General features: G+C 38.6%; 1 protein-coding gene across 1 annotated transcript in view; it reads right to left on the bottom strand.

The window, feature by feature from the left end:
* Positions 1-27,622, bottom strand: part of NLN (neurolysin) — a 154,601-nt gene that overhangs the window by 66,201 nt on the left and 60,778 nt on the right. Inside the window, 6 exon segments of the mRNA XM_078153173.1 lie at positions 4,567-4,769; positions 7,327-7,692; positions 11,364-11,499; positions 16,978-17,138; positions 17,990-18,092; positions 22,729-22,836. Of these exon segments, the coding sequence (XP_078009299.1) occupies positions 4,567-4,769; positions 7,327-7,692; positions 11,364-11,499; positions 16,978-17,138; positions 17,990-18,092; positions 22,729-22,836 (1,077 nt within the window).

Here is a 27,622-nt window from a genome sequence, read left to right on the forward strand (position 1 = left end):
AAGAGATGGAGGCAAAGAGGGAGGGCACTCCAGGCATGCGGAACAGAGAGTAGAAAGGCAAGGAGATGGGAGATGTGTGAGGAATGGCAAGTGGGCCAGTGCCATTATGGCTGGACCAGAGAAGGCAAGGGGGGAAGGAATGTGTAAAAAGTCTGTAAAGAGCTTTAAATGTCAGACAAAGGATTTTCTATTTGAATCTGGAGGTAATAGGGCATTGATTGATGAGGAGGGTGACATGGTCAGCCCTGCACTTCAAGTAAAATCACTTTGGCAGCTCTGTCAAGTATAGATTGGAGTTGGGAGAGACTTGAGGCCGGAAGAACCAAGAGAAGGTTATTGCAATACTTCAGGCAAGAGGTGACAAGGGAACAAGAGGTGAGCTAAGGTAGTGGTTGAAGTGGACACATTATGTGACACATTTACTAGTCAACACATTTATTAACTGCCAAGTTAAAGTAAGGCATTGAAGATGAAAAAGCAGAAAAACAATGTCCTCAAAGAGTTTACAGTCTAACTGGAGGGGTTGGGGCGGCAGGTACACAAATAAGCATAAGATAACCAAGGACAGGACAGCTAGATGGCACAGTGGATGGAGCTCCTAGCCTGGAAGCGAGAAGACCTGAATTAAAATCTAGCCTCACATACTTACTAGTTGTGTAACCCTGGGCAAGTCACTTAACCCCATTTGCCTCAGTTTCCTCATCGGTAAAATGAGCTGAAGAAGGGAACCGTAAACCACTCCAGTATCTCTGTCAAAAAAACTCCAAAAGGGGTCACAAAGAGTTGGACATGACTGCAAAACTACTGAACATACAAACAAGGATAATTAAAAGAACATTTTAACATCCCTTTCTCTACGAGAAGCCTTTTTTTTAGATCCCCTTTAATTTTAGTGTCCTTCTTCTGTTGAATATTTCCAATTTATCCTGTCCATAGTTTGTTCATAAACAGTTGTTTACATGCTGTCTCCCCCATTAGATTGTGAGCGTCCTGAGGCAAGGACTGTCTTGCCTTTCTTTGTATCCTCAGCGCTTATCACAGTGTCTGGCATGTGTTAGGTGATTAATAAATGCTTATGACTGATATGATCTTTCACACTTTTCAAAGGGCTGATTATCTAGCTATGAGACACTGACCAAACACTGAACCAGTGCTGCCACATGCCTGAAAACTGGCCTGTCCTGCCAACACATCTAAACGTCTCCAAGACAAGTGCAACAGGCTAAAAATCTACACACAGCTGTGGCGGAGGACTCATCCACTGAACCACCATCTCTCAAGCTAATCTCTCAATTCAATCTCAAGCTGAATGTGTGTTGCAAGCTATTTATTCACTCATTCTTTCCCAGACAGACGAGACAGGCTATTCCTGTCTGTGGAAATGATACCAAAGCACCACTATGTTGTTTAGCAAAGAAAAAAAGGGCTCTGAAATTGTTGTCTGATTCTGTCCTATCAATAACTTCGGAAAACAAATCCAATCAACACTGGCTTCAAATACTGTTCTTTAAACCTATTTTAAAGCCCAAAAGGACTATGGGAACACTTCAAAGGATTAGGAGCCAAGCAAATAAGAAATTATAAATAGTTTTTCTGAGATAATCCTACAAGAGGTTTGACCAATCAAGGTAATGTATTAAAGCCTTGTTCTACAGGGTGACACATTTTTGTGCATTAATGAGGTCAGGCAAAACGCACACTGCTGGCTATGACCTTCTGCTTTAAAGGGGAGATTCTAACCTGGTAAATGCGTTGTGCTCAGCTATGCTGATGAGGGAGTTGATCAGATATGAAATATTATGGTACTAAGTATGTAGCTTTTAAAAAAAAATTCTATTGACATCTTGTCTATCACCCACCTTTCCCACGCTAAGTATTCCTTCTCTTGCCCTCTCCCAGAAAGCCATCCTTTATAATAAAGAAGAAAAAAGGAAAAAGAAAAAAAAGTTTTGCAAAACAATGAAAATGTCTGACTTTAAATGCAGTAAAGAACATAATTTTCAATTTTGAAGCAGCTGGTCTTTTGGTAGAAGCAAAAAACTAGAATCTAAGGGGAGCCCTAAACACACTGGGAAGTATAAATAGAATGGAATGCTATTTTGCCACTAGAAGTGATGAAAGGAATAAGAGGAAACTGGGAAGATCTCTATGAACTGACACAGAGTGGAGTAGGCACAACTAGTAAATCAATTTATACAGTGATAACAACATTATAGAGACAAAAAGGCTCTGAAAGTCTTTAGGACTCTGATCATGACAATGATAAACCAGGAATCCAGAGGACTGAGGATGAAATATACCACATTCCTCCTGCAAGAAAGGAAATAGACTGAAAATGGAGAATAAGACATATATTTTCGGACATGGTCAATATGGGAATTTGTTTATTTGGACTATGCGTGTTTGTTATAGGAGTTTTGATTTCTACTTTTTCTTTGTGGTGGTGATGTTTAGTTGGGGTGAGCAGCAGAAGGGAGGAATGATAAATACATGTGAACATAAATTTTTTTTTGTTTTTTGTTTTTTTGGTGAGGCAATTGGGGTTAAGTGACTTGCCCAGGGTCACACAGCTAGTGAGTGTTATGTGTCTGAGGCTGGATTTGAACTCGGGTCCTCCTGACTCCAAGGCCAGAGCTCTATCCACTGTACCACCTAGCTGCCCCATAAATAAATATTTTTAAAATGAAAAAAAAAGGTAAAAAAAAAAAGCAGCTGGCCCAAGGACAAACTTAATTTAACAAACAACCAAGGAAAAATAAAGTACAGAAAGATGATAGTAGGCTTTATGGGGTCCATGATGTAGTCAAGGTAAAAAGCAGCAAAAGGCAGCTAGGTGGGACAGTGGAAAAAGTGCTGGACATGGAATCAGGAAGATGTGAGTTCAAATACTGCCTGAGAGAAATAGTAGCTGGGCAATTCTGGGGAAATCACTTAACCTCTCTCAGCTTCAGTTTTTTCATCTACAAAATGGGGAAAATAATTAGCACCTGTCTCCCAGGATTGTGGTGAGGATCAAATGAAATAACACATGTAAAAAACCCTTGAAGTGCCATACAAATGCTACCTATAATTACTACTACTGTTATTAATTATATATGTATGTGTATACACACACACATACACACACATACACACACGTACCACTGAAACTCCTTGAAAACTGCTATTGTTTCAGTTAAGGAAACCAAGGTGCTAAAACACCTTTGCATGAATACTCCAAATCACAAAAAAACACCCAAGTCAGAATCCAATATGCTTGCTTCTCCTAAGGTTAACCCACTACTTCTATGGAATCACAGACTTAATAGGATCCCAGTAATAATCTATAGCTCAAAACCAAGAAGATAGAGCTTGAATTCCTAACCTCCCCAATCAGCATATATATAATTTTGTAATATAAAACTACAAAATACAACAGGGAAAGACTGTTAGTCCTTTCCTTCTTGAATGGGCAGTCTGTCCACTGTTTGTAAAACCTAAGCTGTTTATGGGTGGTTACCTGGGACCTGCCAAGACACACTGAAGCACTCCTTTTCTCTTTGCTGAAAATCTGCCCCTCTACATTTCTTGATTTTCACTGCAGAAAACAACTCTTCTGAGCTCCCAAGTGAGTCTCCAATGCCACAGTTCCTGAACCCCTTATATCTATGAGAGCCCTCATGAGGCCTGTGTCCTTTGGAAACCATGGTGGGATTTTTCTCATGTGTCTTGGGTTTCTGCTGCCTGGGATGCTACCAACCCTGTCCTCTTTCAGCCTGCTTTTTGAACTTTCTAAAACATTTGTTTTAGTTATAGAAAAAGTAAAACCTCTTTTTAAAACTACAAGATGGCATGTCCAGGAAATAAAGGATATAAAACTGCGGTTAGTAAGCAAAAGGTTAACAAGCACAAGAAACAGACCAAATCTCAGGTAATCTATGCAGTTTACACCAAGGTCTTACAGGGAAGAATAGAAATGAAAAGAGAAGCCAGTATATGGCACTCAATCTGCCCTTGAACCATAGAAATTTGCTCTCTTTCCATAAGCTGAACTTTCTTAGTCTCATTCATCAATGGCTTATGCCCTCTGAAGCAGGGCGTGGTAACAAGGAGACACACAAGCCAAAGATTATATAATTTTGTTCTAAGATCTCTGATCAATACAATGACCAACAATGATTTCATAGGGTTTACCATGGACTCAATATGTAGAATGAGACACACTTTTTTGCACCTTTGGCTTAAAGTAGACATTTGTTTTGCTCAATTCTGCATTTTTTTTAACAAAGCAAAAACAATTTTGTTTTTCTTTATTGATGGGGATATATGGAAGGAGGTGGGAGTGAGAGAAAAGCTTATTAAATGCGAAAAAATTAAGAAGAGAAAAGAAACAAAAGGTTATACCTTTGTACTGTTGTAGCGTAATGGCAAAACCTTCGAATAGGTTTAGTTCTTGGGGAAAAAAATGGGATTTAAGGTGACAAAACATGACACCAGTCAAAAGAAGAAAAAAAACACTAGATCTGGAACAAAGCAGTGGCAACAATGGGGTTTTTTTGGAATGAAAGATTTCAAAAAGCCACTCACCTGTGCACATATCTGATGCATGACATGACCAAACTCGTGGAAATAGGTCCTCACCTCATCATGCCTCAGCAGGGAGGGACGGCCTGCAACAGGCTGGGAGAAGTTTACTACCAGGGCAGCCACAGACATCATTCGGCTACCATCAGGTAGGAGACAGCCTGGCTGCAGGCCAAAGCAGGCTGCATGGCCATACTTTCCTTCCCCTGAGTTAAAGAGACACAGAAACAAGTTAGAAGATGTATATTAAGTGCCTATGATGTATAGGTTGAGAACTCTTACAAACAACAGTCCTTGGCATAGCATGCCAAGGAAGATGGAGGTAGAAAAATAAGGATGTGGTCTGTTGTAAGCATTACCAGAAGGTTCTTATTATATTTCATTCACCCTGTGGAAAACAAGGTAGCTTGGGGTTTTTGTGAAAGTGTTTTTTTAAATAATATTTTATTTTTTCCAATGACATGTCAAGACATTTTTTAACATTCATTTAAAAAATTTTTGAGTTCCAAATTTCCACTGTCCCTGTCTCTCCTCTCCCATTTCCCTAAAAAGGCAAGAATTTTAAATAGATTATATATGTGTAATCATGTAAAACATATTTCCATATTAGTCATGTTGTGAAAGAAGAAACAGACCAAAAGGAAAGAAAAACATGAAAAAAATAAAGTGAAAACAGTATGCTTTGATCTGCATTCAGACTATAAAAGTGTTAAAAACACCACCTTGAAGCTATATTATCAAGACTTACTTTATTGGGGAATATGACTCTTCGAATGAAAATTATCCCTGCCTTGGCACATTTGACAGCCCAAATTATTTTAATAATATCCTTCTTGTCATTTCTGAGGAGAGCACCAATTCAGCTTTTGTAATTAGCCACAGAAGTAAAAGTCAATTTGAAGTCAGAGGTAGTTTTCATCTTACACAAATGGTTGTTTCCTTTCTTAGGCTGATATCCAATTCTAGATTAGACCACAAACAATTCGATTCTTCCTCTGTTCAAAAAGGGCAGAATTCATGCTACCAAAAGTAGTCGATTTATAAATGGGCCTGTCTTGTCTGAAACTGAATACTCTACCTTGGCCTGGGAAGAGGCACCCAATACAGTATAAACTCACCTCTCCTTACAGAGGAGTAGTACCAAGGATGGGAACTTCAAAGCTGCAGATTACCTAATGGAGGCCACAGGGCTGGCTTTGATTTTCTTTCCCTCAGATGACTAAAAGCACTCAGGTTTATGTTTTTTTCTTTTTGTCTTTGTTTTGTTTCTTCCCTTTCTAGTGTCTTCCATCACTTTCTGGCTCTTGCCTGCTGAAGCTACTACAGTTAACAAGGAGCTGGTCTGTCTCGAAACTATTCAGGGTGGTTCTTATTGACACAGCTGAACAAAAGAAACTAAGCAGGAGCTATTTATCTAGATTCTAGACTGAAAGGTTATCCTTATGAAGAGAACAGGCAAAGTGGCTGAAAGTCTAAGTTGTATAGAATGCCCATCCTAATATTCATCCCCAAGCTTTCTCCATTCCTACAAAAGATAATTACAGTCATAGCTAAGGCCAGAATTTAGAAAAGTGGCAGTAAGGACTTATTCTCTTAGTATCCAATTCAATTTAATTCAACAAACCGAAATGGTGCCCATAGTATATAAAGCACTATGCTGGCTCCTAGGGAGATGAAGAGAAAAAACAACAACAACAACAACAAAAACCAGTCCCTGGCCTCAAGAAGCCCAAGCCTACTAAGAGGGATGTGCCATGTCTACAAATAGTTATGGTATCTGTGACTAATGCAAAGGAGATCTTCAGCCAAAAGAATCTAAGAATACTGGAAGAAGGATAACTCACTTTCAGCTAGGGGTGCATATCAGGGCAGATTTCATGGAGGGAGGAGATAGTACCAAAATTTGGACTTATAGGTAGAGGAGCATTTAAATGAGAAAAGAGTGCTTTCTATACATAGGGAATGGCCTATGTGAAGACACATGGAGGTGGAACAGTGCGGGATGAGATCTGAGAACAGCTGGTAGACCAGTCTGTCTGAAATGTAGAAAGTGTGAAGGGGAGTAGTGTGAATAAAGGTAGGTTGGAGCCAGATTTTGGAGAACCTTAAATGCTAGGCTAAGGAGTTATATTGAGTGTATCTTGGCAGACACACAGGACAGTGAGGGAGACTTGCAGGCAAAAATAATCACTCCCAAGCCTGGAAGGTCACCTGAGAAAGAATTCTGAAAGCTATTACTATGGCCCATACTCTCATTTTAAATAAGCATTTGGAGTGGTTTTATTTTAAGCAACAGAATTGCATAGAACAACTGTAGCTCACATTGGCGACACCGGATTAACCATAACAATACTGATATGGTCACCCAGGTGGCGCTAAATGGGCCAAATAGCCACTCATCCTCCTACCCAGCAACTGTGGGAAGTCACCTAGAATTAGTGGATGAGCAATTTCTGCCAATTAGTGACCTGGGGATACTGTGTTTTCTTTTGCTCTAGCAAACCTGAGGACTGAAACCAACCTACTATGGGTTTCACAGACATTTTCAGAGAATGGGAAAGCGATTCTGAAGAACAGATCAGATTTAACACCTGGTGCTATGCAGCAACTCATGTCGAAGAACCAAGCTGAGAGGATTAATTTCAGAATGGAAACTAGTGGACTCTCAACAATGTGAATTTAAAAATAGCCAAAGGCAAAGGATATGGCAGAATTGCTATCAATAGAAGACTAAGAGAGTGAGGAGTAATTTATAGAATTACCTTGGGTATAGATCCAAGTAAAATTGCCCTAATACTTCTCCAGTAGCTTTATCTTTCACTGTATAGAGAGTAACGCTTTCATTCCAGACATGTGCATCAGTCACTTGCTCAAATGAAAGGCCCAATACCTCTTGGTAAATGTTCAGGAGGCCTTCAGTGACCACTTCCATTGGGAAGTATTCCTTGAGCTTCTCTTGGTTGATGGAGTACTTGAGTTCTTCTGCCTGGGTCATGTAGTAATGCAAATCCCATGCATTGATTTTTCCGTCATATTCAAATCCCTTTTCCTCACATTCTTTTTTCTTCAAATTCAGGATGAACTCTCGCTCTTCTTCACCCAAAGGTTTTAGTTTCTGGCTTAAATCATCTGTGACGGCAATGAAGACACTTAATATTCTGGTTTTTCTCAGTGAGGGAATTCATTCATTCAACAAAAATTTATTAAACATTTATCATATGCCAGGTACCATGTTAGAGAATGTAGGGTATGTATTTTTAGTATTTTTAAACACGTCCTCTTCAAAAACAAAAGAAAAATTTTTTGAGAGGGGGTGCTTTTTGTCTACATCACAGTCATTTATAGAAAAAAATCCTCTTCTTCCTCTCTCCAGATTGAACCCTACCTCATAACAAGGAAGAAGAATTAACCAAAAACTGACTACATCTGACAACGTATTTTAATAATATTCTATCTTTGTAGCTCCTTATCTCCTGATGTGGAAGGGTGTTATATTTTATCACTGGTTCTCAGGAATGATTACTTTTTTAAAAACTCCCTTTTTAGTGATTAAAAAAAATTATATTGTTGTAGTCATTGTGTCTAGTGTTCCTTTAGTTCTGCTTATCTCACTTTGTATCAGTTCATACAAAACTGCCTCTGCTTCTCTGGATTCTTTCTATTAATCATTTCTTACCAGACAACAATACATTACATTGATGGTGTATGGTTCAGCCATTCCTAAACTGATGAGCATTCACTTTGTTTTTGGTCCTCTGCAGCAAGAGTGCAGCTATGAATATTTGGCCATAATTTTGGTCATTTTTTCTGTCTGTCTTCCTTGGAGAATATGTTCAATTGCTAGGCCAAAGGGTATGGACAGTTTAGTCACTTTTCTTGCATGATTTCAAACTGATATTCATAACACCTGGATCAATTCACTGCTCTACCAGCAGTGTGTTGTATGCCTATTTCCCCACAGCACCCCCAACATCAACTGCTTCTAGTTTCCTTTTTTCTGGGGGGATGGAGGATCATCTTTGTTTCTACCTCCATTTCTCTTACTAATGGTCATATTTGATGCATGCTTTCAAGTGGTTGTTTATATCTTCAAATTCTCTTGAAAATTGTTCATATGCTCTGGCCACTTATCTACTGAGGGAACAAAGTGTCTTCCTGCACAGAGAATATATTAGTAAACATTCGCTGCATAAATTCACAGTAGGGTTTTTTAAGGGCAACACTAATTTCCTCTCCCACACAGTTTCTGTGGCTTCTCTACCCACGGTACATTTTGTACCAAAAAAACCCTAAGCATGTGATATCCTTTTTCTCACATGGACAGTTTGGCTAGAATTGATTCAGAGGAAATTTCATGTTTCTGATGTCATGACTCAGGGAACCAGAACCAGGGAGTAGAGAAACCAAATTCTCAGACATGTTTTTCTCCTGGAGAAGGTTCATACCTCTCATGAAGCTGGAGGGAGGGGATATATAAATATAATCTGAATTGTGTGCCTGACCTTGTCTACTAAAAGTACAACCTATTAGGCAGGTAGAGTTGGGCCTGTCATTATAGCTTCTTTATGAGGGGCTCATGGTGGGGCATAGCAATCACATCCTGTAAATGTTTGCCCCCTACACCAGGGTCACCTAAATGGCTAACACTCTTTGACAAAACCCCTACTTTCATGAATCTGTATTGTATTTGATTAAATTACTAAGCTGTTGTTTTATATGTTGTTCTACGTTATTAAGTCAAGAAAAGATGTGCTTGCCTCTTTGTTTTATAATTCAGAATGCACTGTCACATTATGAGACACAAAGGGGCAGCCTGAAGGAAGTTGGGCAAAGTAAGAGGAATTCTAAGGGAGGAGGTGGAGCTAGGAGAGGGATGTAGAGAGAGAAAACAGTTCTAACTGGGCCTGTGAGAGAAACATGTTAGCAGCAGCAGAGTCAGAGTGGGTATAAGTTTATCCTCAGTGGGGATGAGTAGGGAGGAAGGTGGCAGAGGGGAGGAGGAATGTTTTGGACCTGTGGGGAGAGAATTCCTATCACCAATGTAAACTGACAATTCACCTGTAACTTACAAAGTCATAAAGAGTTGTGTGCCGAGTTACTCATGCTCCCCTAGCTCATATATGTGTCTGAGGTAGAACGTGAACTCAGGTCTTCCTGACTCTGAGACCACTATCTACTACTCCATCCTGCTTTTTAACGTGAGAAACTAGTTGATTTAGATAGAAGACACCGCTAAAGTAATTCAGTTCCTGCAAGGACAGCTAATACTGAAGAGAGTATTTTAATTGAAGGTGTTGAAAGTAAGGGAGACGGAATACTCAGAGATGGGCCTCAAGGAAAAGATAGCAATTTCAGCAAGAGTAAGAACAGCTCTTGGCTGCAGTCTAATTTTAAGAGAAAAAGAATCTCTCTCATATTAAGGTGGTGCTGTTCAGTTATTCGGTTGTGTCCAACTCTTCATAACCCCAGGGACCACAGCACACTAGGACCTTCTATCCTCTACTATCTCCTGAAGTCCATTCAAGCTCGTGTTCATTGCTTCTATGATACTCTATCCACCTCATTCTCTGCTGTCCCCTTCTTATTTTGCCTTTGAAGAGATATGAGAAGACACCCACAACCTGCTCCTTTGTGGAGGTAAGAGTTCCAAAGGTTACATATTCCACATGTTTTTGGACTTTTTCTGACTATTTTAGACTTCTTCTTTATCGATCAGCTGTGGTAACTATTTTTTCTTCTTTAAAAAAATAATCTGTCATATGGGATGGCTCTTTGGGAGGGGAAGGTTTACATGGGATACTATGGTGATGTAAGAAACAGAAAACAGTAATAAAATTTTATAAAAAACAAAGTGGCCTAGAAGGAAAATTGTAATAATCTCAAAATAAGAATAACTCTACACTGGAGGCTAGTTGTAAACAAATATAATTTGTGTTAAGTCACTGAGTTAAACTTATCCCTCAGTTTAAAGGGAAACAGAATGGGAAAGAATATAAATGTTCCTCTGGAGTCTTTCAAAAGGTGAGGAAAAGGTGACATGAAGTCCACAACTAAGTGACACCAGCTGACAGAGCTATGGATTTAAAAGACAGAGTATAAGAAATTTATTTAAACCATATATGAACATAATTATCAAATAAATAGTTTTAACGTTAGAAATGCTGTGATATGTTCTCTTGCATACTTCGTATTCATTTGCTAACTGGTCCCAATGGTTTGGCAGCTCATTGGCGCAGTGGATAGAGGCCCAGGCCTGGCTTCAAGAAGATTCATCTTTCTGAGTTCAAATCTGGCTCAGACACTTACTAGCTGTGTGACCCTGAGCAAGTCACTGAACTCTGTTTGCCTCAGTTTCCTCATCTGTAAAATGAGGTGGAGAAGGACATGGCAAACAACTCCAATGTCTTGGCCAAGAAAACCCCAAATGGGGTCATGAAGAGTCAGACACTACCGAAAAGACACTGAACAACAAAACGGGTTTAGAAACGTTCAAAAACTTTTATTTGGACATACTCTGTCTCCGTTTTCTGATGCATTGCTGTGCATCTCCCAGAAATTTTCGGTACTTGCTAGTCCTTGGTAGCAGTGATCCAAGGATATAGTGACATTTCTAGCTGGAATTTTAAAGGTCTTGTTAAGCATTACCACAAAAAACAAATGTGACCCTAAAAACAACAGAAAAACTGGCAAGCGTCAGCTTGTTCAGTTCTGGCTCCTTCTGCAATGCTCCTGTGACACAAAGGAGCCAAAGAAGGAGGAACTGCAGCTAAAGGGTCTATGGTTTATAAACTAGGACCCACCTAAAAAGTCAGTAACACAGCTTGTACTCTTGGCAGTGTTGAGCTCTAGCACAAAGTCGGCATGCGTGCTATAGCCAAGTAGTTTTGCTACTTTGGCTCGGAGTGGAAGTAGCTGTTGCAGAATTTTGGTGTTTTCCTGAAAACCAAAAAAAAAAAAAAAAAGATGGTCATTAGCAAGAGACAGACTTTGAAAAGGGAAGAATTCTTTTTTATTATATTTTGCAGTAGGAAGAAGTGACAAACATTAGAAGACTTTTTAGTAACTATAATTTAAATAACATTTATGAGGTAGAGGGATAGGGGTTGGAAAAATATTGGAATTTCTCTGAGACGATCCTATGAGGGAAAAATGTATTTCCTCCCTAGATGTGTTTATCTCTGCTTTATAAGTATAGCTATGTCATCAACAGCAATCACATCCCAGATGCCAGTTTTGGAATTTATACAACTTAAGCACGTATAATATGGCTGCATGAAATAGGAACCGTGAACAAGGGTTGAAAGTACATGATTTCCAACTACGTTTAATTCTTTTACTTAATTTTTTTTAAAGTTAACACCTTTAGGATCATTTGTATGCAGTCAAAAAGTTCACAAGGGACATTTTCTGAATAACTTGAAAATAAACACAAAAAAATAGATTATTTTTGAAGGCTGTCATAATCCAGGCTTTCTAGTAATTTGGACTAGGATCCTTCTCCCCTTTCACCTGAAGGAGTGAGATTTAGCTGAAGGTTGAGACTTGAATTTGCTAGATAGTTGAGCAGAAGTATGCCTCGATTTAAGCAATGCTAAATTTTCAGTTGTGAAAATTACAATCTTGCTTTCCATTTGAAGCCATAAGCTGGTAAATAACATGGAGTCAAATTTTGAATTCTAATTTTGACCCCATTATTAAATTGCTATGACCACGGGCAGATAATTTCATCTTTTTGCATTTAAATTGGAAAATGTGAATAATAATACAAAGCCCAACTTATATGACTGTTTAAGGTTTAACAAACGAATGCCTTCAAGGTATTTTTAGAGCTGTTTACATTTTCAAAGTGCTAAACATTATTATTATGGAACCAACATTAAATCATGTCAGAGACCATTTTATAATATCTCAGTGTCAGCATGCACAATTATTGCTGTCATAAACAGCCTGCCTTTTTAGCAAGATAATGATGCCATAACAATAATTTGTACTTACATAGCATCTTCCAAAGAGCTCAAAGTACATGTACAAATTCCACACTATTTACTGAGATTTTATAAGAATGCAAAGACAGATGACAATATCTCCATTTTTTTTTATTCAGAAAATTTAGGCACAGAAAGATGACATAATTAGCTATATAATCATAAAATAATTTGGGTAGAAGTAGAAATTCTGATCTCAGTCCAAATCCAGTGCTCTGTCTAATCCATCAAGCTCAGAAATGACAATTTTGATAATGTTCATTCAACTTGTGTTCATTTTCTGGCAGTTAATAATTCTTCCATAACAAACCTGAAGTGCTAAAGTTTGTAATTATCCCAAGAATAATGGAAAGAATTTCTCTGAGTGAACAAATAACATAAGATGAATATCACGATGGTCAGGGGTAACAGCTGTATTGGAGGCATCTTATGATGTGAAATGATAAAGGAGAAATAGACAGAATAATGGAGTCAGAGGATCTGTTTTCAATTCCTGACCTGTGTGTCTCTGAGAAAGTCACTTCAGATCACTGGGTTTCTCTTTTCTCCAGTGTAAAATGATGGGGTTGGACCATAAACGGTACTGAAAATCCCTTTCATCTCTAAATTTGTGATCCTAAGATAGTTGGTGGTTCATTATCAAGGCTGATGGACAATAGACGGACTACTCAACTAAAAGAATGGTCTTATAAATGAAAGGCGGATCATGAGAGGTTGATTAGTGTAGCAAATACTACACATGATGAATAAAACACATGGGAATTTAGATAAAGATTGGAATGGATACCCTGAGATTTTTATTTCTGGTTTTGAGTAGACTTATTTTCACAACAAGATGACCCATGACAGATTTCAACAGAGGATCAATGAGTATTTGTAAATAATCCTTCTCTAACATGCTACTTGGTCACTTAGCCACCTTACTGCTTGTCAATTTGTTGCCCTACAGATTTTGTGGAAACAAGTGCTTTCTACTACGCCTATTCCAACAGATGAGCTGTTCAGTCATCTTTAAAAGTAAAAAATAAGAAAATACTAAAGTAAAGGCTTTATGGGATAAGGATGAGGCACATTAATGTGAGTGTTTCCTAAGAAGCACAAATCAATTATAGGGAGACAAAGGAAGTGGCTGAGTTTCCCCAACAACCTTGGGGAAAAGCTAATCACTTTTTGGTCCAAATTTTTAAGCTTGTTTGTCATTCAGTTGTTTATGGGCCTTTATTTGTTTGTTGTTCAGTTGTTTATGAGTCAGTGTATGAGTCTCTGTGACCCTATCTGGAGTTTACTTGGCAATGATGTTGAAGTGGTTTGTCATTCTTTCTCCAGCTCATTTTACAGATGAGGAAACTGAGGCAAACAGGGCCAAATGACTTGGCCAGGGTCACACAGCCAGTAAGTATCTGAGGCTGGATTTGAACTCAGGTCTTTTCTTTAATTAAAAAAATTTTTTCTCTTTAATTTTTAAGCTGAAATCTAGATAAATCAGCCTTAATTATGAATATAAACTTTTTATAATCTTAATCTAGGCCCATCTGAAAAGACTCACTTGTATGATTTTAACAGCTGTTATTGAAGTGAAATAAATGGATGACATGATTAACAATAATAACAATAACAACAGATGATATTTAATGGAGTTTTAAAGTTTACAAAGCAGCTAACGTGTTATAGGTGTAATTTGAACCCAGATTTTCCTGACTCTATGTTCACTTCTTGATTCACTCTGCCATGCTTCCTTTGAATGTGTGCAATACCATGATGGTCAGTGAAAATGGGTATGGTGCTCAGAATCTGCACTTGGCTGACAATGCATGACACCAAGCCCTAACAAGTGACACTGCCAACTATTTCAGGAGTACCCTAACTCCCTTCTTTTAGAAAAGCTCAAAAGGAACTCTGGTAACACATACCATTGATAAGCCATATGGCAGTTTCAGGTATTACAATGAGACTATAGGGAGTCTAATCTTATTAGTGATACTCCTACCAACTTGGTCCAGAGGAACAGAACCTGTGAGGACACAGTCATGCTATATAAGCAGACAGCATATAAAACAGAAAATCAATAAGAAGGATGAGTTTACATTCTTCATAGATATCACTATACTGTGCAAATAACTATATCCTTTTATGTCTGAGTACTCACTTTTTGTGATATCAAGTTGGCAATATTTTTATTCACGTTTTTGCAACATAATACTTAGAAGGTACACTTAAAGTTGCCTTAGCTATTTAATTTCTTTCATATATGTTTAGTTTAGCTAGCTGATTAGGGGAGAAGTCACATATGCCGAAACTATAGTCACTGTAACACAGGGTTTCTTAACCCAAGGTCCATAGATTGTGAATTTGATTGTGATAAAAATTACATCTTTATTTCCACTAATCTCTCATTGAAATTTAGAATTTTCTTCAATTATAAACATAGGCAACAAACAACAGTAGTATTATCAGTATCTATGACTTTGTCATCAATAGAAATCACAGACATTTTCATATTCCATTACAGTTGTTGAAGATATCTTGAAATATCATATCTATTCATCACTACTTTGAAATGACTGGTTATTAGACTTTCCTCTAGATCACACGTGATTGCAGTCTGTTTGTTTACAGATTATTTCAATATAATTGGTTTCCTCTGTAATCTTATGTATTTTATTTTTTGCATTTAAAAACATTATTCTGAGAAGGGGTCCATAGGATTCACCAACCTGCCAAAAGGGTCCATGATATAAAAAAGGTTAAGAATTCCTTCTCAAATACCACCTTGGTTACTAAAAGGAGTTACTAGGATCTGAGATGGAGCTAGATATAATTTTTGCTCAGAGTTTTTTCCCTTCTCCCAAAGATCAGGTGGGAGTTAGTTCCAGGGAACATTGGTAGGAATCAATGTGAAGGGGGTGATTTACAGTTGCCTGCCTTTCCCTTCATCTTGAAGATGAATCAAAGGTAATCCTGGAGATGAAACTGGGAGAATGATAAATACTTGGAAGAACCTTGGTAGTATCATTTTTGGGGTGGGGTGTGGAAGGTAGACAATGATGACTGCTTTTTACTTGGGTCTGACTCTCACTGGGACTTGGTCTTCCTATCCCCTTCCTCTTCTGAGTTATCCCACACCCTCTCCTGCCCCCTATAACCTTCTGATTTATAATGCTAGATTTCTTTCCAGAATCTATGATTTAATCATTGTAGGGAAGTCCTGGTGAGGAAATTCACTCCATTAATGCAGACTTACAGGCTTCCAGAGTTGCCCAAGGCACTAAAAAGGTTAAATGACTTGTACAGGATCACAGATTCAGTATGTGGCAGAGAGGAGACTTGAATCTAGGGCCTTCTGGCCCCAAAGCCATCCCACTATCCATCATGCTACACTGCCTCTCATTGAAAATGCTGGAAACATTAAGGTTAAAGTTTTTGGTAAAGTTGCTTGAACTCTTTTTGGAAGAATAATAACATTATGTAAACAAACAAAGAAATAGATGCTTATTCAGATGAATTAACTGGATTTTTAGAGCGGAAACAAGTCTTCCAATGCTGTGCATTATATTCACATTTCCAGTTAACATTATCTGTACTTTGGGCTTAAATAGACGTGAATTTGATCTAACAAATATGCCCACTGCTTCCCAGAACTTCAGGCTGAAATTTATCATGAAATATGAAATGACTGTTCATTGCTACTTATCAAGATGATTAAAACCCAGCATATTCCAAAGGAACCATCTATAAACAAAGCTTCATGTTCAGAATGCCTGCATGTAATTTTTAAAGCTAAAATGACACCACCTTCCTTCAAACACAGATTAGAGTGATTTCTGCAATGGAAAGCATTTTCTAAATACAGACTCAAAAAACCCCCATCCTTTTGTATCCTTGGTATAAAAGTTTCTTTAGATATGTGAATTATAAAAATTGTCAGTCCAGCGTACATTTGATCAACTTGGCAATTATTATTGAAAACTAGTTTAATAAGGTTGATGAAGAAAGCAAGACAGATGTTCTATTCAGGAGAAAAATAGATCCAACTGATTATACAGTAGATTTTAGGACAGACTTAGAAGTCTGACCTTCTAAAGGTACCACTTGTTCCATTCACATCAAAGAAAACATAGACTGAAGCAACATAAATAATAAAAATGTCCCAGAATGCTAACACCAACTAAGTTTTCTTTTCTTTCTGCCTCTGTCTCTTACCCCTCATTTCCCATCCCACCCCCTCTCTTTCTCAGTTTCTTTCTATGGAGGGATCATCAGGAAAGAAAATAGCCAGAGGTAAGTTAGCTAATTGGAATAAAAGGGCACGAATAATGCCCAAACTGGACAATATGTCTATAAAGTTTATTGCAATTCTGGCCAAGAAAGCAAGTCCCTTTCCTTATCAAATCTGTAATGTGAACAGGATAAATGCAAACATTTATCATACCTCTTTGCATCTTGTATTAAAAGCCATTTCCATCTTCCTTCTGGTTTCTGGGATACAACATTTTTTCATGACAGGAAAGTAGTGGGGATATTTTAAGGTAACTTTATATTTGTTATCTTCTATTTTTTCTAAACTGTCAAGAAAATCATCAGGAAGAGCTCCTATAAAACACAATTTTTTCATATGTTAATTTCATCCCTCAAAGATGAGTTTACTGTGGAATTGGCAGGGAGCCTGTAAGAATCTCCAGGTATTTGGAAATTAAATGAATATGAAAATAAGAACAAAGATGATTCCCACAATATCTTAAGGGTAAGGTTCTAACTATAAATATGTTTAAGTGCTCTTATAGTCACTGTGCTGCTAGATAATCAAACAAAAAAAGATATAGAACAGATCAAGAGGAAAAATGCTTAAGTTGTCTCTTAGAACAGAGACAGGATGCTTGCTAAATACCAGAAAGAGTACCACCCAAAGAGGTTGGCAGCTTTCCTTTGGAAATCCTCATTTGCCTGCAATTAGGGAGGGTCTGACCATGGCCCAGTCTAAAGAAAAGGGAACAGGATAAATGACTTCTTTTTTAAAAATTGTAATTAAGTCTTATTTTTTCAATTGTCTAGCATTTATTTTTTTTCTATCTCCTTCTCCACTGAAAAAACAAAGCAACAACAACAACAAAATCCTTGCAACAAAAAAGCATAGTCAAGGAAAACAAATTCCCATATTGGTTATGTCCAAAAATGTATGTCTCATTACGCAGGTTTAGGTCAAGAGGTAGGGACTATGTTTTATCATTGGTCTTCTGGAATTAGTGTTGATCACTGCAATGATCAGAATTCTGAAGTCTTTCAAGATTGCAATGAATGACTTCTCAAGGGTTTTTAATTTCAACATGGAAAGTAGAGTAAACTGAGGCACAATGAGGTGAAGAATTTGCCCATATGATCATATACCATTTAATCTATACCATAATACCATATAGTCATTTAATCTATGAAATGTCAATATTTACCAAGTTCTTCCTTAGAAAATGTAAGAAAGGTATTATCTTCATTGAGGTTTTTATTGAAGTCTATACATAATTCACTCATTCTTTTCTTCATTGCTTTGATTTCCTGGATTGAGGATAAACATTAATAAGTGAAAAGTCTAAATTAACTTTTAATACATTTTTTAAACTTACTCAAAATTTTATTTTTAAATCTATTTAAAACACTTTAATTTTAATTTATTTTCAGTAAAAATAGATTTTAAGTATAAAAAAAGAATAGTTTTAATACCCAACTTACACAAAATGCTTCCTTAGTGACGTATGTAACAGATCCTTTACCATTCTTCCATGTATATGCGTATATACATATATTCACACATGCATATATACACACACATATATATACATATACACACACACACACACACATATGGATGAAATTATAGATCTATATTTATGTGTATATGCACACATCTGCATCAGTGGTGGGGGAACTTTCTATACGATCAGTTCCTCACACTAATGAAATCACAGGTCTAGACCCCAACTTTCTCCAAACATGTTCCTCCCCCCCCCAAATATATAAGATACTAATTTAAATCCACTGGCACGTTTGATATTTCTGTCTTGCAGAGAATTGGTTGTTGGTTCTCAAAGTTTGGAGGGAGATGCACAAAAGAAAAGAACGGGAAGGGAGAAGGAAGTCTGGACCCTGTACCTGAAAAATTAAGATTTATAAGCAACAAAAGGAACCATTACTGGAGAAGTATTTGTAGCTTCTTTAAAAAGCTGGCAGCAGTGCCAAAATGGCAATTCTGAGGAAGTTAAAAATACACCATGAATTGGGAAATAACAAATGAAAACTGTCAGTAGGGCAAAAGCTGAGTGATTTAGCACATGACACATTTGAAAGCTCCAGAAGCTGGCATTTTGTATTCTCCAGTACGAATTTTCAATAGAGTAACCAACACCAAGTGTAGAAGCTAACTAGTTAGCATTTATTTCTTGCTTTAAGGTTTGTAAAGCCCTGTATGTTATTTCATTTGATCCTTACAACCCTGAGAGGTAGACATACTATTATTTTCCTCATTTTACAGATATGGGAACTGAAACTGATAAGAGGGAGGTCAAGTGACTTGCTCAGAGTCACACAGCTTTTACGTGTCTGCATTTGAACTCTGGTCTTGTTGTTCAGTAGTTTTTCAGTCATGTCCTATTCTTTGTGACTTCATTTTTGGTGTTTCATTGGCAAAAAAATTGCAGTGGTTTGTCATTTCCTTCTCCAGCTCATTTTACCCAGGAAGAACTAAGGCAAACCAGGTTAAGTGACTTGCCCACGGTCACAAGGCTAGTAAGTGTCTGAGGCCAGATTTGAACTCAAGAAGATGAATCTTCCTAACTCTAAGCTAGCACTCTATCCACTGTGCCTTGGAACAGCCCTCCATCTACTGTGCCACCTAGCTGCCACTAGGAGTCAACATTTGGAGTAAAGAGGGAAAGGACAACCAGGCCAGAGCTGTGAAATTCAAAAGGTAAAGGATCCCTGCTGGCCTCATCTTGACTCAGAATACCACAAATCAACATTATCTATGTTGTACTGTATTTTTGTTTATGGTTTTAAAACATTTCCCAATTACATGTTAATCTAGTTCAGGCGTACTACATGCCATGGGTTTCACATCTTTGCATTAGATGACTGGTTTTTGTGGTTCCTAATTTTTGGAGTAACTTTTATGGACAAGGATGATTTAAGGTCTTAGTAGGGCCAGCTGGGAGGCAACAAAGGCATGGGCAAAAAAAAAAAAAAGATTCTGATTCCTCAATGGCCACTTTCCCCCACTGCATCTAGCAGCCAAACTTAAAGAAATTAATCAGATTTTGAGAATGAGCAGGCAAATATTAGCCCTTATACTGTGCTGGAGTCTAGGAAGGAGCAGGGCCAAGTCAGAGAAGGAAGCTTCTTATAAGTTCTATGGACTAGCATGAGGTATCCATTTTTCTGTAAATTCACACTATCCTCAGCATGTCTGATGAATGATAGTTACCAAAACTTGTTTCAATTGGCTTTGACTTTTTTTTTTAATTTGAATTTCTGTTTTTTCTGATAAGACGAAAACTGAGATTCTACTGATTGGGCTTCTTTCCCTGCAAAGGGAAAGTGTGAAGGGAAAACTAGCCTGCAGGTGTAGGAAATTAATTACTAGGATCAGCTATAGCTTCCTTATCTTCAGCACTTCTCTAGCTGGGATCTAAGAGAAGGGGAGGACAAGGAGACACCCAGGGTCTTTCTGATCCCCCTCCCCAAAATCTAAGTCTGTCTAGGAAGCTCTAGCAGAGGGGGGAGTTGTGGACGCTCATTCCATGACTTAATTCCAAATCCATGCACAAGGATCTCAGTAACCTCCTTGACCTGCTGACCAGGAAGGCTCAAATCCCCTGGGTCACCCTGTCAAAGTTTGGCTTGCAATAACTCCTTCCTTCGGGGAGTTTGAAATTCCAATACCTGCCCAATCCTGGGTATTTGTTCCTGCCCCCCACCCCCACCCCCTCAACATGAATCACAGCAGCAATCCTATACCTGCACACCCCATCCAGGATTCTTGCTTACTCTTCCCAATGCCTCATCTTGTTTGACTGCTGTGAGAACCCTTTAAAAACCCACTAGACTTTACTTGTTTCTGGGCCACAACCTCACTCCTCCACTTCTTCCACTGGAGATTCCAGAGGAACATGACCTTGTAAGCACCCACCCTGACTGCCCCTTCTTAATGCAAGTATTCCCTTTCAGTGAAGCCAGCTGGCTATACTTTCTCTTTCTGCTGAAGAGCAGAATCTCATCTCGTCCTGTGTTCTGTCTTGCGGCATTCCAGCCTTCCTTGTACTGCATTTTGGAATCCTGAACCTCACTCAGATAGCATTAAGACACTAAGTCAATACTATCAGCACTGTATTCTTTTTCTTTATAGTCAAAACCTTATTTTCCCTGTGTTTTTCTACTAGTACTTCATTCTCTAACCTCTTACTTCCTTCCCTACCTTGCTCCAAGCTTATATGGATGCTGAAAATCTGTTCATTTCTGAACCAGAAGAAGCACAGGGAGGTTTCTAGTTTTGTTATAGTTCTTTCTTTCTTTTTACATGGAAAGTATCTAGAGTTTAACAAATATTTATGTTTCCCTCCCCAGATGGACTGTGTCTTTAACTTCCTCATTTAGGTCAATGGCATCAACAGCATGCAATCACATATGACTGACACCCTGATATCATTTTAACAATTTAATCTCCCTGTCCCCCTCCACCCAAAGGGTTACCATGCAAGTTATATTGATTCATTCTCTACAATCTCTCTTCATTCTGTTCCCTTCTCTTAATTTCCACTGCCACTAGTGGAAATACCAGGCTTCAGTAGTACCTCTGTTCTTTATTGCATCCTCCTCTTAAGTAGTCAGCTCACCACCAATTTCTTCCTTTAGTGGATAGAGCACAAGGCCCAGAGTCAGGAAAACCTGAGTTCAAATCTGACCTTAGACACTTAGTAGCTGTGTGACCCTGGGCAAGTCTGTCTACCTTAATTTCCTCATCTGTAAAATAGGGATAATAATAGCATCTATCTCACAGGGTTATTGCAGGAATCAAATGAGATAATAATTGTAAAGTACTTGGCACATGGTAGGCACTTAATAAATGCTTGTTCTCTTCCTCCCCTCTTCTCCAATTCATCCTGAACACTGCTGCCAGATTAATCTATCTCATATTCAAAACTGTGATTCCTCTACTCAAAATATTTTGACAGCTCCCTATTGCCTATCATATAAAGTCTAAACTAGCATCAATATTCCTCTGCAGACTTGCATCTCTTCTGCCCTTACAGTTTTATCTTATCAATCTCCCCACTAGACTGTAAGCTTCATGAGGCCAGAGGTTAACATTTTAATTCTGTATGAATCTTTCAAGGATTTTGCCAATAGGAGGTGGCTAATAAATATTTTGATGAATGAAGCAATATAAGAGTTAAAATATAGGGAAAACACAATGAAAAAGCTTGGGAACCAATGCTCACAAGTTAATCTTCCCCTCCTAGAAGGTGCAAAGAGTTTCTTCTAGGACTCCCTCTCTCTCTCTCTCTCTCTCTCTCTCTCTCTCTCTCTCTCTCTCTCTCTCTCTCTCTTTCTCAACACACACATACGTATGTAGATACATAGAAAGAAAGAAAGATAGATAGATAGATATTTATGTCATAATCCATCCACAAAGTAGCCTCATTTAATGACTCAGTGAATAATCATTGGGAGGAGAGGGTTAGAGGGGAAAAAAAATACAGAAGAATAAGCTATGATCCCTGCCTTGGGGATAGAAACTTGATGGCAAGGTGGAAAAATAGAGGATAATTACCTAATAGTGACAAATTAAGTCACAAATATATGTTAATGACCTTAAATTCAATAAGAGTTCCCCAAAGAGAAAGCAAGAAAGTGAGCGTATAGTCATACAGTTTCAAATAAGGACCTTAGTGAATAGATGGCCTAGCATCTAGAATGCCCAAACATGGGGCACCTAGGTGGCGCAGTGGATACAGCACCGGCCCTGGATTCAGGAGGCCCTGAGTTCAAATGCGGCCTCAGGCACATAACACTTACTAGCTGTGTGACCCTGGGCAAGTCACTTAACCCCACTGCCTAACAAAAACAATAGAACGCCCAAACAATCTGAACATGCCCTTGCTTCCCAAATGTGGTAGAAGGAAGAGAAAACCAAACTCACATTTTGTACTTCTTCTGGAAGATGAAGCCCATTTCTCTTTCCCATCTTAATGGACTTTTCTAAGTACCGCTTGGCTTCAGGCTTTATTGTTTCAAGATCGCAGGCTTCCTGAAATTAAAGCATAAGATAAACCATTTCTCACACAAGGTTACAGTGGTACATTATACTTTTTTTTGGTGAAGTCTGGGTAAATCTGTTCATTAGCTCTACTGGACTATGTAACATGTAAATAACTAGGAGCAGGTCACATCTGAAAACCTAATTTGAAAGTTCACCACGCCAGAATGTTTTCCTAGGAAAGATGCAGCCATCCAGAATTTCCTTGTCTTTTATTCAAACGCAGAGGGAATGCCTGCTACACACGGATAGGAGAAGCACGCTCATACATTCTTGGACTGTCTTAGAGCACTCGCTTCTTGTTGTGGAATATTTTTTTTTCATGGGCCACATTCCTCCTCACAAATCATCTGGATTTCATTTTCAGTCATTTCATGTCAGTCATGCTGCTTTGCTTAGGAGGTAGGAATAGAAAGTGTGGGAATATAATACACAAATGGATGGTAGTCAGACACTGCCAACATACCATCCAAGGACATCTGGACCAAAAGCTAGAAAAAGTCTCGCAAAACTTTAATAAATGCCCTACTTGTCACATCACAATTGAGAGCAAGGGGATATAGCAAACAGTGAATACAGAAATATCTGGGGAAAATGAGTCAGCATCACATAAATAGGAATAAAGCTGGGTAGTTAACACAGGCCTACATGCAGCAACACGAGCAATGTTCACTTAAAAGAATTATATGTCACTGAGGAGAACGGAAAATGTCTTCAATAGCTTCATGGCAACACAAGGTGTGACAGAAAAGCAGGTAGCCAAGGAGAAGGTCACCCTGCCCTTCTGGGATAAAATGGCAAACGTATGGTCACTGAGAGGAAGGGGAGGGCAAAACCCAGAGGGAGTCAGCAGTTCTAAGTCCTTCTCTATAGGCTTGAGAGCTAATAGCTGAAACTTGTTAGCTGGTACTTAGTGACCTCCCAACTTTCAGATACCTTGGGCTCAAAGAAAAGTTTGAAATTATTTTCCTTCCCTTGGGTTTTATACCTTGCCAATCAATGCAATTTTTAAAAGACCAGGGATCATATTTAATTATGGATTCTAATCATCAGTAGATTGTTTTCCTTTGTCCTTGTTGGCCTTCGATACAGGTTAGTGATAATTCTGGGATTCCCTAAATTTTGCTGTAGCAATGAAAATGCAGTGGGTTGACTATGTATTATTTATCAAAAAACAAAACAAAACAAAAACCAAGCAAATTTTGCTTTATTCCCCAATATCTGCCTGCAAGTTAATTTATGTTGAACCCTAGAACCCCCTGTGACAATACTTTGCTCATAGTTTTCTCTGGCACTAGCCTCACTGGGATAGTGAAGAGTTGTTTCCCTTTGCCATAATGACAAAGCTATGTGTGCTTGGAGACTAAGTAAGCCTTGTTGTATGGGGAATGTGGCCTTGGGGACGAAGCACAGCATAGTCAACTGACTAGGAGCTCAGTTTTGTAAGAACAGTTTAACACTCAACTACGTCATGACCTAATCCAAACCATTACACAGAAAGACAGATACAGACAGCAAGGATATATAAGTTGAGAAAATTAGACCTGAATTGAGCCCTAATTAAACCTGATGAATTAATTTGAGCCAAATTTTTATAAAAGTATTGTTTTATGACAAAGCCACACTCAAAAAAAACCCAACTAAGCTCAATTAATTACATTCATTGTTGTTGTTCTATTTGCCTTAGTTCCTCATCTATTGAATGGGCTGAAGAAGAAAATGGCAAACCACTGCAGTATCTTTGCCAAGAAAACCCCAAATGGGGTCATGGAGAGTCGGACATGACTGAAATGACTGAAAAACAACAATAAAAATGGAAGCATCTGAGGGATGCCTTCCTGCTTAGAAGGAAAAGAAAGAGCTCATTCCACCTTCTCACTTGCTTTTCAAGGAGGTGAACAACAGACTCTGTGCTTCTCTCACCTCCTGGCCTTTTGGGTTAAGAACCTCTTTCTTGACAGGAAGTTGGTAGTGGCATATGTTATTATTCATTTTCTCAATGGAAAATCTCAAATTGATACTTTCAGGGAGAGCATTCAGTTTTTTTGTAATTTCCTCCGACTGTCAGGGGCATTATACACACACATTTGCACGTATGTATTTGTGTAGATACCCCTATTTATACTCCATTACTTAATGGCCTAGTATAGTGTCTGGCATATAGTAAGAGTTCAATGGAAACTAGTGGAGTGATTGACTGACCCAAGTACCCTGGCTTCAAGGGTGTGGGCACTCACTTCCTCACCTGAAGTAAAATGGACTCTCCCCCCTATAACTTTTTAGATGACCTGCAGCAGTTGGCATGGCTGAAAAGAATTCATCATTATCCAGCAGGAAACCTAGTCATGAGGTTATTTGAACTTTATCAGGTTGGTCATCAAATGACAAACACCCAGTCTATCACCAGGCCTATAATGGAAGTCTTTTTAGCTTGATAGGATCTGTATATAAATATACACATGCTATCTTATCTTCCTCTTTCTCATCCCCCTTAACCCTCTCAGCTCAAAATTTCAACCAAACATCACCCAACCCTTTCGCTGTGCTCTCTGGAATGTCTGTTCCATACAAAACAAACTTTCCTTCATCCTTAATCTTTTCCTCTCACACTCCTTTCATCTACTAGCTATTACTGAAACTCTTCTCCACACCCTCACTCCCCACCCACTCCTTTCCCCAATAACACAGCCTTCCTGGCCACCCTTTCCAGTACTGGCTGTACCTTCACTCATTCTCCTAAGCTCACTGATCAAGGCAAGGGAGTTGAAATATTCCTTGTTTCCCATAGCTACTTCCAGGTTCTCCCCCTATGTCCATCACTCTGTAGTAAATTTTCTTTCTTTGAGTTCACGCTATTCATATGAACCACCCAATTACAAGTCTGGTAGCTGTTGTCTACAGTCTCTTAGGTCACTCTTTTTCCTTCTTCTGTCAGTTTGGTACATGGCTTACAATTTTTCCCTCCTCTCCAACCCCTGCCCTCATACTAGGAAACTTCAACATATTGGCTCTCTCTCAAACTCCCTCACCACTCAGTTCCTCAGTCTACTGATTTCCCATGAACTACACTCCATCTCAGCCACACACAAAGATGATTATACCCTCGATCTTGCCATTATTCACAAATGTACAGCCTCCATGTTTAAGAATTTTGAAATATACTCAATCATGGCCTCTGAGCTTTTCATTTCTCTTGCTTTCCCTTACAAAACCTCATTCTGTATCCCCCTCTGACTTCCCACCCCTTGAACCCTCAATTCTCTCCTAAATCCTCTGTACTAGCCATTCTCTCCTCTTTTCCCCATACCGACCCCTTGGTAAACCAATTCAACTCTTCACTGTCCTCCTCTCTTGAATTCCTAGTCCCCTTATCACATCACTAATTACACCCTGCCAAGTCTCCACTTTGGATTGCTCCCACCATTTGTTGCCTTTACTCTTCTACATGTGCTGCTGAATGAAGGTGGAGAAAATCACACAATCATTTTGACTGGGTCCACTACAAATTTATGATACATAACCTCAACTGGGTTCTCACTGACGCCAAACAATCCTACTATACCTTCCTTATCAGCTCACTCTCTTACTCTCCATGATGGCTTTCCCAAACATTTTCATCCCTCCCCAAACTTGCCATGGTTCACCCTTTTTCCACCCTCTCAGTTGAGATCTTTGTCTCATATTTGACATAAAAAATTGAGGCCATTCACCATGAGATCCCTCTTCCTCATCTTCTGATCACTCTTCTGCCACTTTCTCTTTTACCCCTGTTTCACATGATGAAATGACCTTACTTCTTACCAAGGCTAGAACTTCTACCTGACCAAACAATCCCATCCCCTTCTGTCGCTTCTAATAGACTGACCCCTTTGTCATCCCTGCTCTATCATTTCTTTTCTTTTTTTTTCCCTGTAATTTATTTTCAATCTATTCCTGTCTGCTGGCTCATTGACTGTCTACAAATATGCCCACATCTTTTTCATCTTGAAAAAATCCTCACCTGATCCTTCCTAAACCTGTTACTGTCCTATATCTCTTCTGACCTTTGTGGCTAAACACCTTGAAAAGGCCAGGTACAACAGGCACTTTCACTTTCCTCTCACTCTTTACTTAACCCCTTATAATCTAGTTTCTGACTTTATCATTCCAGCAAAACCAGTCCCTCCAGAGTTACCAAAGATGTCTTAGTTGCCAAATCTAATGGCCTTTTCTTTATCCTCATTATCCTTGACCTCTCTGTAGCCTTTGATACTGTTGGTCACTCTCCTTGATACTCTCTTCTCTCTAGGTTTTCAGGACACTTGTCTGTGCTGGTTCTCCTCTAACTATTGGACTATTCCTTCTCTGTCTTTTTTACTCGATCCTCATAACCGTAGGTGTCCCTTATCATTCTGTCCTGGGCACTCTTCTCCCTCTCTACTACTTCACTTGATGAACTCATAAGCTCCTATGGATTTAATTACCATCTTTAATGTTGATGATTCTCAAATCTACCTATCTTGCCCAAAACTTTATGTTAACCTTCAATCTCGAATATCTACCTGCCTTTCAGACATCTCAAAATGTATGTCTAGTAGTCATCTTAAACTAAGCATGTCCAAAACAGAACTCATTACCTTTCCCCTTAAACTTTTCTCTCCTCCAATCTTCCTTATTGCTGTAGAAGGTAACGCCATCCTCCCAGTCCATCAGGCTCACAATCTAGCTCCTCACACTCTCTCATCCCCCACATCCAAACTGTTGCCAAGTCCTGTTGATGTCACCTCTGCAACATCTC

Source organism: Phascolarctos cinereus, unplaced genomic scaffold, assembly GCF_003287225.1.
Source record: "Phascolarctos cinereus isolate Bilbo 61053 unplaced genomic scaffold, phaCin_HiC Scaffold_4;HRSCAF=312, whole genome shotgun sequence".
NCBI lineage: Eukaryota > Metazoa > Chordata > Mammalia > Diprotodontia > Phascolarctidae > Phascolarctos > Phascolarctos cinereus.